Consider the following 12,943-nt stretch of genomic DNA (forward strand, 5'->3'; position numbering starts at 1 on the left):
AATATTTTAAAGGGTTACAAACAAAACCGAAATATCCATTAATTAAACAGACTCTCCAGTACAGATGTATTTGTACAACAGGATCAGAGTGTTGCACAAAAATCTGCTTATTTGCTTTTTTTCTGGTTATGACTTCTTGCTGTTCAGTATTCACTTCCACTTGAAGCTCTCCTTATTCTCTATATTCTTTATTGTACAGTAGCACCAAGAGCACTCAATCAACATCAGGGCCATACACTACGGACACCTTAGTGTGTGCTTACTGTCTGAAAGACAGCACAGGCAGTAGCTAAAAGGGACAAGAATGTGACAGCCATATTCATTTTCATTATCCATTATATGAAGAAGGATGATTTTGTAATTAAAATGCATAACCGGACACTGCGCAGTTGACTTAAGCTAATTTAAATGAACATCAGTGAAGGTAATTGTGAAGCCTCATTATTCTTCAACACCTTGGATGGACATTCCCATGTTCCTTCTTCCCTAGTTTTTACATTGAGTTGGATTGAATTGATTTAGATCAGCCAGTTTAGTTTTTGTCTGAATCTGATCCTGCCTGCCATGTGGCAACATGGGTTGGGGATAGGGGTGGAGAGAGAGACTGCGTGGCTGACTTGCCAACAGGGAACCACGACAGTTACACACTACCACTGCTGAGCTATTTATATCAGTATGTTTCATTTAAATAGTATCACAAGTACTTCCTCCTCTGCAATCAATTTGTCCATGTAGTCTAAGCCATACTTTAGGATATCACTTTACATTTTAAATGTCAGCTGCAACACAGGTACACATTTAAGTGTTTTCATAAGCTAGGCAATTTTTCTTAAACAGAGCTCTAGCCACAAATAACTACCTGAAAATTCATCTATGTAGTTAACTCTGTTGGTTTAATTTTATATCAGATCCTAACCTGCAGTGGTATCAACCAATGCCTCCCACGTCAGCTGGGACACTATTTTGTATCTTTAAAAGCAAACACTGCATTGTATTGTGTTGCACAGATTTAAGTATATTCATATTCCAATAAATGGGCAAGCATTCCCATATTATTATGCCCATATACAGCACTGAGAATAACAGTTTCAAGCTTGTTTGTGCTATCTAGGAATTATGATGTTAGTATTATCTTGACTGTGAAGCTATATTAATGCGTGTACAAGAACAGCTGAGTACAGCTAGGCAGAAACAGAGCATTTCCATCATTTCTTGTGAACGTATAGAAGCACAGTGGGGAATAAAATAAATCACAAAATAAGCTAAAGGTATCTGAAAATCTGAAGCCTGAACCTCAAAATAAAATCCATTTTGCTTATAAACTAACATATTTTCTGAAGGACCTGACTTTCCATGCTTATTCTTAGATATTAACATCAGAAAAGAAACCAGCAATTCTTTAAGTATTTTTAAATACTTCAAAGTAATTTTAGAAATAAAGCATCTATTACCATGATTACATCTTACACTTGTGAAGGCTTAATACTGCTTGTGCAATAACTCTATTGCTATATTCAATCCACTCATTTGAAAACAAAATTAACTGCCAAACCCATTAAAATTCCCCCAAGGCTCCCTTTCACAATATTACCCAAACACAGAAAGCATCCTACTTGTGGTAATGTGCATGTACAGAAGGCCTCTGAATATTTCAGAGCGCATCCAAATAAAATCTCCAGAATAAATGTACAAAATTTAACCATAAAGAAGATCTAACTAATTAGTTAGAGGTTGGTGGTCCATGACAAATATTAAATCCAAAGAAGAAAGTAAGCTCAGCTATCACAATTCGGCAAGCTAGTCACAAAGCTCCAGAAGTTTATGCATTCTTTTTGTAAGAATACCAGGCTCTTTTGCCTACAAATGGTAGTTTATAATGTACATCTTATAAGTTGCCTATATCAAAATGACAGCCAAGATAACCAGAGGACACTGGAAAGTTTTCTGGCCTTTTTTTGAAGATGTCACATGGCATGTTGAAAGATGTATTAAGTTGGGCAATGCACTGAATTATAATATATTTTCAGACTAAAAATTAACTTCAAGCTTTTATTTTCCTCCTACTGTAACATCATAACTGAGACATGATGAAATTCTAAGAGATAAATGGAGATTATAAAAAGTAATTACACATCTCAGTGCTAACCATTTACTGTTTAATCACTTTGGGGAGCCTTAGTATATTGTATGGATAGTGACAGTGCCAAGTTGGAAAAGACAGACAAAAATACTACTAATTCACATATTTTTGATTTATCAGTGTCTAACCTTTTAGAAACTCCTGTTCTCTTTCTACCTTTACTGGGCAACCCTGAATCCTGCAAAGGTTCATTCCTTCCACGCACCAGATCCGTGCAGCTTACTACTAGCTTTTCTGTCCTTAAATCAGCAGGAAAATCATCTGCTTTACACTAATGAGGACTTTATTCTCTTTATTCATGAGCAATGAAAAAAAAGCAGTCGCCATGTGACAAGGAGATCAGCAACCTGTAACAATTTCACAAATGTAGACTGGAGAAGCTGTCACAGATTGTCTCCTTCAGGTAGATGAGACTGCTCTATTCGTATTTAGCATACCCATTCCTAATGGTGCCCCCTCTTCTTCTTCATTTGCTTATTCAGTGTACACTAAACATTGTTGACGGCTGAACTCCGTAACTTAAGACTGCTTTACAGTTCCTTTATTTTCAGTCATCTAAACCACATCAATGAAATTTTAAAAAGGAGGAAAACATCTATAATGCTTCATTCATATTAATGCATGCGCCCAGCTGCATTTGGAAAGACTGAGATTAATAACCACTGAGAAACTGAAGTTAAATGGGAACAGAAAAGCTTAATACATCCACACTATCAATTCTAAGTTAGAAAATGTCAGTGCAAATGAGACAGAGTGGCACTGGCACAGTGGATACTGATTTTTTACCAACACAGAGGAGGTGCTGACAAGAGTATAGTCAGGAGAAAAAGAGAACCTTTACAGCAATTTAAAGAACAGAGGTGTATGCTTTTTTTCTTTTCACTAGAAGGACCTATTGTGCTTACTGACTTAGACAAGCCCACACTTCAACCAACTCCAGAAATAAAAACAAAAGAGATCAATCTGTTTTTCAAACCACAAAACTCTTGCCATCTCTGACCCGGTATGATCTTTGCAACATGGCACATTTCCCAAACTGCATGTGAGAACTGAAAGCCACGTGAATTGCACATCTGAAATAAAAGTCAAAAGATAAACATTTTTAGAGGAGAAAACACACTTCATGAAATGGAGGAGACAATGAATAGCACTGAAGATCACAATAAACCTATGCACCTGTAATAATTCTTTCAAAGTAAAAATGCCTTAGAGAATATGTATATAATCCAGTCATGCATTCTTTCACATCCAACACCTACATAAGCAGTACATAGTAATAAAAAACACATTTCTGTAAAACACTTTCTCAGCTAAGCAGCTACTGCTTAAATTGCTAAAGGAGAATCATGTTCACATGGGTTCTGCAGAGAAAACTCATGAAAGTTTAAGACTGGAAGATGAGTATAGATGACTAAGACTGAAATTCTACAGAGGCAACACAGCAGAGAAACCATTTTACTAAGTCGTGTCACACATCATATATGATGGAGATGGTAAACAGCATGAGTGCAATAATTCAGTATTTTACCATTAGATTAACAAGGATTAGACCAATCAAATGCCCAGTTCTGAGCACCAGCAGTTTTCAATGTTTCCCTCTCCTCCTTACCCTCCCAGAAACACAGTGCTCCAAAGTAGGGTTTTCACAAATAAACAATTTTATCACATTTCCAAATACACACTCATTTAAGAAACTTATGCAAGTCTGATGTTCAATGGGACTGCACATCTAAAGGCCCAAACAGTTTACATCATAATGAAACACCTTTAGCAACAACAACACAAAAACGTTGGGTGGAAGGAGAGTGAGGCTGTGGGTATTTTTGCTCCGCAACTATAGCACATTTCTGGGATGTACACACAGATTGAGGGATCCAGTGCTCCACATGAGGAGAGGCACGTTTCCCCACTCTTCCTCCACGTCTGAGTGGCAGGACTTGAATACTTCAAAAGAGAGGCACAACTGCTTTTCACAGGTTTAAGAGACAGGTTGGATCCCTCAAAGCAATTTAGCCCAAATTACTTGGCTTATTAGAAAACATGAGTGTCAAATCCTAATTTAAATCCATGTCACTCCTTTAAGTTAAATTGTTGTAAGATAAAAATTGCAAGGACTGCAATTACTCCAACCTCAAGAGAGAAGCCAATCATCAGGAATAATTAGGAATGCTCCTGGATTCTGACACAGGTTGACCAGACAGACAAAATAAATATGTAAAAGTTCTGTTCTTTTTCATTTCTCTGAAGCTAATGATAAAGGGCATTGTACAAAATTAGACAGCTACACACTACTGAAAGCTCAGTCTCTGCATTGGCAACGTCCATGGCCCCTAAAAGAATTTCCTCCTCCCTTTCCTCCAATAAGGACAACCAAAAACTTACTTAAACAGGGTGTCCTAACATGACATTGAAGGAATGACAAGCTACTGTAACTAATGACACTCAGTCCACATCTTCACAAGTCTGATTACTAAACCACAAACAATGACTGAAATGATCCATGTTCATACACTTAAAGGAGAGAATGCAAGCCCCCAGGTAGAGACATGATAAATGACCACTTTTCACATCCTATTCTACATGAATACCTGTTGTAAATTCAGTTATCCAGAAAATTATGCTCAGAGAATTCTGTAATTCAGGGCTGTGGAGCTGTATAAGTTTCTGCAGAGTAATCTCCACTTCTGTAGAACTGCTCTGCTGGCTATCAGCTTTCACTAATAAAAAATATGATCCCAGTATTTACAGGATACACAGGTCTTTAAAAAGCATGAACTGCATCTACACTGAGGCACCACCTGGCAACCTAGACCAGGAGCCTGGACTTCGAAAGAAATTTGTTATGTATCTTTCATCTCAGCTCCAGACTCTTGGGCTCCATAAGTTCAGAAGTGAATTTTTGACACTCAAAAGAAAACCAAACAAAAAACAACCAAAACACAAACAAACAAACAAACAAACAAACTCCTTACTTTAATTACTACAAATTAAACAGCCACCCTTTGTTTCTTTGTTTAGTTTACCTTTCCTGCTGCCTCTTCATCTGAAAATGCCACCATATTAAAGCAATGCACTGGTTTCATCTGCATGGTTTTGAATGGGACAAAGCACGTAATTGTCAAAGAACAAAATCTGTAATCCAACTGTCAAACGTGGGGAGATGGAGGTCTACATTGACAAGGTAATTCACCTAAAGAACAGTTATGTAGTGGAAATCTGGAAAAATTAGCTAGCAATTCAGCTGCAAAATCCATGTTTCCAGATACTCCAGAGAAGATTCTGCAGAACGTTGCCAGGACAACACAATAGAAACTGAAGAGTGGGGAACGTGTCATGCTACTTGGAGACCAGATTAATAAACTCTTCCCCATACACGATTGTGGTAGGAAGTAGCTAACTGAAGTACATTACAGTATGTACACTTAACTATGATTCATATTTTTTACACTGAATTCAGTGACAGTTGTTAGTACAGTTGTAATATAAGATTTGTGTAACTATTAGTCCTATGTGGAATTACACAATAATAGTATGTCTGATATTACCATCATAGCATTTGCATGTTTTCAAGTTAAGACACAGGGAAGGAACAAGAAGAATTTTAAAAGTGATAGAGTATATTAATTAATTGTGCAACAGAACTTGGGGAATTCCTAATAGTAGATTTAATCACACTATGTCACAGAGTATCCAAGATCTCATTACAATGTGTACGTACTACAACCTTCTTTTTCAGCAGCCATAATGTAGTAAATGTAGTAAGCACTGCATGATTTTTTTTTTGTCGTACTCCTGCTGCAGACACCCATTCCTTACTGGATAAGGTAGCTATTTCCATGAAAACAAAAAACATGGGCGATCATCTCATAGTTCTGCCTGCTCACACTCAGGACATAGCAAATATTTCCAATTTATGCCTCCTACACTTGCATGCTCTGGTAGCTTCAATTCCCGCAGTACATGATCAAGAGTTTTATGGAAACATGTCTCTTGACTGAGATTTTGTACATATAGAATTTTATCACTGAATTTAAAGTTTCAGTTCTGTTTCAACTGAATTTTTCTATACATCCTCGAAGATAGTCTCAAAATATTTTTATTTAAAAATATAAAGAGAAAAAACTCTTTACATCCTATACTTATGAAGAAGCATAAATCTGACTTCTTAAGCTTGTTTCTAAATGTCAAAAACAATGTGGTTACTTCTTTTTACTACAAAATACTGAATAGCTAGCATGAAAGCAACACAAGCTTTCAGAGCCCTCATGCTTCCACAATTCATCACAAACTCATGACTGTAACCCAGAATCACATTTCTTTGTCTATTGAGGCCTTTCCCAGGGATGTGGCACAGCAGCTACAACCTAAAAACTGTTTAGGCTATTTCAAAAAGATTTGGCAAGCTGCCCCATAATATACTTACATGGAATACTGAATGAGAGCTACTGTATCATTTCCTTAAAACGTAACTACACAGAGACAGAACAAGGTCCAAAATGTGCATTCCTTTTCCCTTTTAGACAAAATATCACAAAACACACATAAAATATGATCAGAAAATTTATCTCCAATCAAGAAAAACTGTTTTCTAAAACTGAATTTGCAAAGGCTTCCTAGATAGCTCATGGCAAAATACTCATCTTTCCCAATTTAATGTCTGCAAGACTGTATTTTTACTTACTTCACAGGGGTGTGAAAAGAATTGCATGTGCTTGCACAACTACTCTGAAGATGAAAAATGCTATTTAAATGCCAAGTGGCATTTTATATAAATAAGAGGAAAATAAACAGTGCACAAATTCAAAACAAGACTATCCTCTCTCCATGTACAGATTGAGCACTGGATCTGAAAATAGTGTTCTTTCACCCATTGCCGTGTCTCCAAAGAAAACAGAAAGCTCTTACAAGGCCTTACTGCCTCAAATACTACTTTGCCACTCACTGGTATACGTTTCACAGCTTGTAAGATGTGCTAACAATATTTGTAACACAAATATTAACATTTAAAGTAAGTGTTATTCAGGACAGCATATTGACACAAACCAAAGTTTTAATCAATCAGGCTTTCCAGGTGTAGCTGCTTTGAAGTCCCCTAATGAAAGCTTTCTTCTGTTTCAAAGTACTGTTTCAATTCACAGTGATTTCATACACTCCATAAATCTTCTAAAGACAAAATGGAAGAAAATTCTATCATCTGCATTTCTTTGTCCATACTCATTTATTTCTAATTTCAATATACAGCAAAAGGGCCAGGAGCTTTGCAGATACGTTACTAAACCTGAAGCAGAAAGTGGTTTACACTCCCTTTTAATTTTATAATACTTTTGTTTGTTAGCTTTTTGTTTCCCTTCACTCATACTCATTTCCATCTCCAAATAATGACTCAGTTGCTTCTCATTTCTACAAAGCTGATCTTTTCTCTACTCTCAGTCATAAACAAGGGAATAGAAATTACCTCATCATACAAACCCCACTAATTACCCAGATACTGGTACTGGATTTTCCTCATCATCATCCTTTCCTTTAGCTTCAGTTGAAAGAGTCAGCAACTAAGACATAACTGCATAAGAAGGGCTAGAGTCATCAGGTAAAATCAAGGTGCCAACATTTCTCACAGCTTTGTAATGCTTCTGTTTTGGAAAAATGCCGATAAATTTCAAATTGGGGAAGAAGTAACAATTTGCCAGATTATCAAACATCAAAAGTATTTTCATACCTAGAAATAAGTCAAAGGCTTTCAATCTCAGGCATAATGAAACAGCAATTTATAACTGCAGCTGCAATTCAATTACAAAAAAGGTAATTCATAAAATTCAACAGTTTTGTTAATTTGAATTGAATTTTGTAAAAAAAAAAATTTAAAAAGTTACTAGTTCTACATAAAATAGCCATCTCAACCTCTTCCTGCTGGAAGTGATAAGGGGGTTTTATTCTGTGCTTTTAGTAGCAATTTTTTATTTTAAATATAGTTTGGAAGATTCCTATTTCTGAATTTTTGGGTCCTCTACCCTGTCATCAGTCACTAATCTTGCATATTTCTAATATGAAGTGAAACAGCCAGTTATCTCCTCTATAAAATATTTCACATTTAGTGCATACAACTTTGACAAGTGTACTGAAATACAGTAATATTGTATTGAAAGGGCATTTCTGGCATAGAAATCCACTTTCAACAATATCTTGCCAAGTGACAGACACTGCTTATTTTTTCACAGTTAATGGGATATGCTTTGCATTCTGCTAAAAATGAGGTGACTGAACGACAGAAGGGAAGGCTGCTACAATTTAATTTAAGAGCATGCTGTGAATATGAAAATCAAGGAACATACTGTACTATGCGTAGGGTTTGTGGCCTTTGGAAAGTCTCTCAGTCTTACCTCTATTCGCTATAAGTACAATTACATGCACATGTTTAAGGTCTCTCACTCATACCCGAGATACATCTACATAAACATGGTATCATTAAAACTTTGCACTAAATGTAAGTCAAAAGTATAAGCAATTATATATATATGTGCACAGATGACAAATAAAAACACATGTAAAATTATGTACAGCAATATTGTTTACTGCCAGTTCAGTAGGCAGTCAAAGACATTGTTTGATCTTTTAGCCTTTTTAAGTTAATTGCTCATTCTGCACAATTCAGGCCTGTTCTTGCCTATAATCTTTAGGATCATAGAGAAGTGACCAAAATGCAGGTCTCATGCTAATTAATTAGCAGATTAAATAAAAAATTACACTATCTTGCAGGACTTTCTTAGTATATACCTAATCCGGGGGGGATTAATAAAAGTGATTCATTTGAAACCTCCTCAACTGATTCCATTACCTAACATATAATAGAGAGGAGCTAGAGTTTCCCTTTTTTTTTTCCTAATCTTGTATATCTGCTATCTGACCCATCATGGAGGAATCAAAATGTTTTCCCCCCCTAGAGAGAGAGAGAGATCAGAGAAAATCTGCATCTCAAAACAATGATGCACAGAAAATAGAAGAAGTATTCTTAGAAGGGAGCGAAGGAGGGAGAGGAGGAGGAAGCTTTTGTAATACTCTTCCTTAGCTTCAATAGCAATAATGTGTGCATGAAGCAAAATCCAAATCTGATCTTGTAACAGTAAAATTTGAAAATCCACAGTTATAGAGATACATTTGATGGAGCCTTAATCCAGAATTCAACTGGCACTTTTGCAAAGTTACACACAGATTGGTACTCTGCTTCACTGATACTTCACTGATACTTCTAAGTATCTAATCCTCCTTCAAGGGAAATATATGGGAGACATTCCAAAATAATCCATTGAAGTTGGATTAGATCCACACAAAACAATATTAAAGACCAAAGCATCTACTCTGTGCTGCATATTTTTAGGTACACAAAAATACACATGCAAAAAACTTAACTTAAACCTGAAAGCTTCCCTAAATACCAAATTTTCTGTCACAAAGCAGTCACATCTGCAAACCATATAAAAATACAGTTCTACCTGTAGACTAGGGAAACAAGTCTGAAAATATTGCCTCAATGTATTTTACAAGTGGCATTTTAAAACACTCACCTGTTTGCCACCAGTGGTCCAAGACAGGTACTCTGAAGACCTTTTTTGACCATTCTAGTGTGTCCACATCACAGTGCTCACCAGCTACAAATAACGTTCTGAACCTTTAAATGAAAATTAAAGAAAGTGTATGTCTTGATCTGGATGGGGAAAGGAAAACAACAAATTCAGTAAATCACATAATCATAGAAAACCAGGTTGGAAGGGACCTCAAGGTTCATCTGGTCCAACCTTTCTAGGCAACGCATGACCTAGACTAGATGTCCGAAACCCTTTCCAGCCATATCTTAAAAGCCTCCAGTATTGGGAAATCCACCACTTCCCTGGGGAGATTATTCCAATGCCTGGTTGTTCTCATTGTGAAAAATTTCCCTTTTGTGTCCAGTCAGAATCTTACCAGGAGCAACTTGTGCCCATTAAACTCTTGTCTTTACCATGTGAAAAGAAATAAGTATCTCTGCTCCCAGATAAAGAGAAAAGGGGAGGAAGGATTCTTACTCTTTGTAAGCTCCTTCCTACTAAGTAAAAATTAGAATCTTAGTAATACTAATTTATGCTACTTAATAATCATGTAAAAGAGCATTATTTTCTGAATGCAAAGACCTTGGGAGAACAGAGGCAATCAACTGTCAGTGGAAGTAAAAGTAATTTAATGCTTTGTACACAGAAACTAGGTAAATATCCTTTAGGCAAAACATGTCAGAAACATACCAGAAAAACTATTAAAGAAATAAACAGAACTAAAGGAAATACTTGTAGCATAACTCTTAGTTTTAAGTTGTTAATAGCGTTCCATTGAAGCAGATTTTAGTATTCTTTGAACTGCTGAGTCATCTTTTTATAGGCATTTTGGAAATTAGTTTTAGGGAAAATTAATGTGACATAGAAACATTTTCCTGTGGAGAGGCAGGCTATATATCCTACTGGATAATGCCAAACAGAACAACATTCAGCAGCCTGGGGTCCCTGATCACAGTTCTAGACTTCAGCTCATTTGACTGGATATTCCCACAGCCAACTTTGGCAGAGAAGAGATGCAATGCCTGGCAGCTCTGACAGATGTGATCTGCATGTTTGTGCTATTAAAACAGGTAGTACTATATAACTGAGCATTAAACTCACAGGAAGACTTCATCTTTAGTATCTTTTACTGGATGCTTAGCCATACTTTATTGCCCTTTACTAAGCATCAGAAATGCACTTCATGCCTTGTTTAGAATGATAAGGTCCTCTATGTCAGTGGTAGCTTTCTTAAATGACTACCAGTACTTAGAAGCTAGACATTACCATGTACTACTGCATGCTAGTAAGGTTCTGATCTTTCTGACATTTGCACCATAACTTTATTCATGTCATAGAAGATTTTCTGCACTTATTCCCTAATGGGCAATTTAAAACTTTGTTAAATTACATGTGGTGCAGCCTCACCTTGAGTACCATATGCAGTTCAGGACAACACAATTTAAGAAGGATGTTAAGGTACTCATATGCAACAAAGCTGGTGAGAGGGCTGAAAGAAATGTCCTATGAGGAGCAGCTGAAGACTTTGGGTTTGTCTAGTTTGGAGAAAAGGACCTCACTGCTCTCTTCAACTTCCAGGGGTAGTTGATGCCCCAAAGCCTGTCGGCGTTTAAGAAGCACTTGGAAAATGCTCTTAACAGTATGATTTGAATTTTGGTCAGCCCTGCAATGCTCAGGCAGCTGGACTAGATAACTGTATAGGTCCCTTCCAACTGAAACATTCTTTTCTATCCTAATTGTCACAGATACTCATGACACTGCCCATACACCATCACCTAGTAAGATACTAAGGAGAAGAATCATTCGCAATCTTGCCACCACACCTCCAACAAAGAAACAAGCTATCTCTTCAGGCAGAGACACACAACTTCTAATTCAGATTCCTGATGTACAGATGAAAATGAACAGCCAACTGTACTAAAATGAACAGCCAACTGTACTCAAATGAACTGCTGATTTATGTTCAACGTATGGTCATTAGTACATGCCTTCTTTTATAGTCCATGTTTTTAACAGCATGATTTCTATTGATAGCAATGCAAGGTATTTATTCTACTTGGTTCTTATTATTAAAAATTAAAAAAAAAGTCCATGCTGAACAGTTCTCTAGACTTCTATAGTCCAAAAAGAACAAAGGGCAACTTTAGAGAGTAATTTATCTCTAAAAGACTCAAAAGAGTAAGGTTTATTTTCTATGTAACAAAATCAAAATGAAAACCAAATGAAACAAAATCCAAGGCCCTAGAGCAACACTAACATATGACTAAGCCGCTGTTTAAAAAAGTGGCAATAGACACAGCTATTAAGTCATTGCAATATAAGTTGGAAGGGATGTTCCTGCATCTCAGAAAAAGGAAATCACGAAGGTCTGAAAGTTTTGGACATTCCTGTTTTTATACACACTTGTTCCTATTTAAGCAAAATTTTGAAACAGAAATCATCTATTTCAGAAATAAAGTCTAAGCCAGAGGGAAATTTAAGACATTAACATTTCTGGTTTCATTTCACAGATAAATCACAATGAAAACCTGCGCCTCCTTCCCCAGAAGAGTGGTGTGGCAGTCTGAAACACTTCAGCCATGTCAATGAACGTTTGTAACCACCAGGTGCAATCCTGCCACGAGGTACAATGTGAATTCTGGATCCAGAGCTGCCATGCACATGCCATTTCACTACAGACCAAAAAACTTGCTTCCCTTCTGCAGTATCTGCACAGGATGGTCTCATGCCTTTCCTCTCCCAAATCCTCCCTACTTGGCATATTACCAACAAAGACAGAACTTTCATTTCACACAGAGATGCAATTACAAAATTCAGAAAACTGAGGGAAGAGAAGAAAGGTAAAAGGCAAACACGGTCAGACTCCACATCGGAATTCTCTTTACTTCAAAATAACCTCTTTCTTGGAGTGAAAGTGTACATCAATACTCACATTTCCTGAATAGCCTGTCATAAGAGAAACTGCAGAGACACCCTACCAAGTACTCTATCAATCCCCAAGGCTTCTGAGATGACAAAATGCCTAATTAAAATATGAACAGAGGTTCATGTGGCCCACCATCAGATTCTGGGATTAAAATCACCAACGCAGGGACCACTGCACCAGCTAAATATAACAACCTGAGAATGGTCTTTTCTGTGAACTAAGTAGAAGTAACAGTCATAAAGGTAGCCACAAAAGTAACTTTGATACATGAAAATTAATTTCCTGCACATCTAGTTA

The 12,943-nt window shown here is 36.6% G+C and overlaps 1 protein-coding gene across 2 annotated transcripts in view; it reads right to left on the reverse strand.

Annotated features, from left to right (window-relative positions):
- Positions 1-12,943, reverse strand: part of ACSS3 (acyl-CoA synthetase short chain family member 3) — a 177,705-nt gene that overhangs the window by 115,723 nt on the left and 49,039 nt on the right. For both annotated transcript variants that reach the window (XR_008974943.1, XM_057429560.1), the window contains exon 9: positions 9,700-9,803. Coding sequence is in view for 1 of the 2 variants with exons in the window: in XM_057429560.1 (XP_057285543.1) it covers positions 9,700-9,803 (104 nt within the window). In the remaining variant the exon portion in view is untranslated. The remainder of the gene's footprint in view (positions 1-9,699; positions 9,804-12,943) is intronic.

Source organism: Pezoporus wallicus, unplaced genomic scaffold (assembly GCF_028554395.1).
Source record: "Pezoporus wallicus isolate ANWC-B61680 ecotype Strahan unplaced genomic scaffold, APGP_CSIRO_Pwel_v1 contig_5069, whole genome shotgun sequence".
In the NCBI taxonomy this organism is placed as follows: Eukaryota; Metazoa; Chordata; class Aves; order Psittaciformes; family Psittacidae; genus Pezoporus; species Pezoporus wallicus.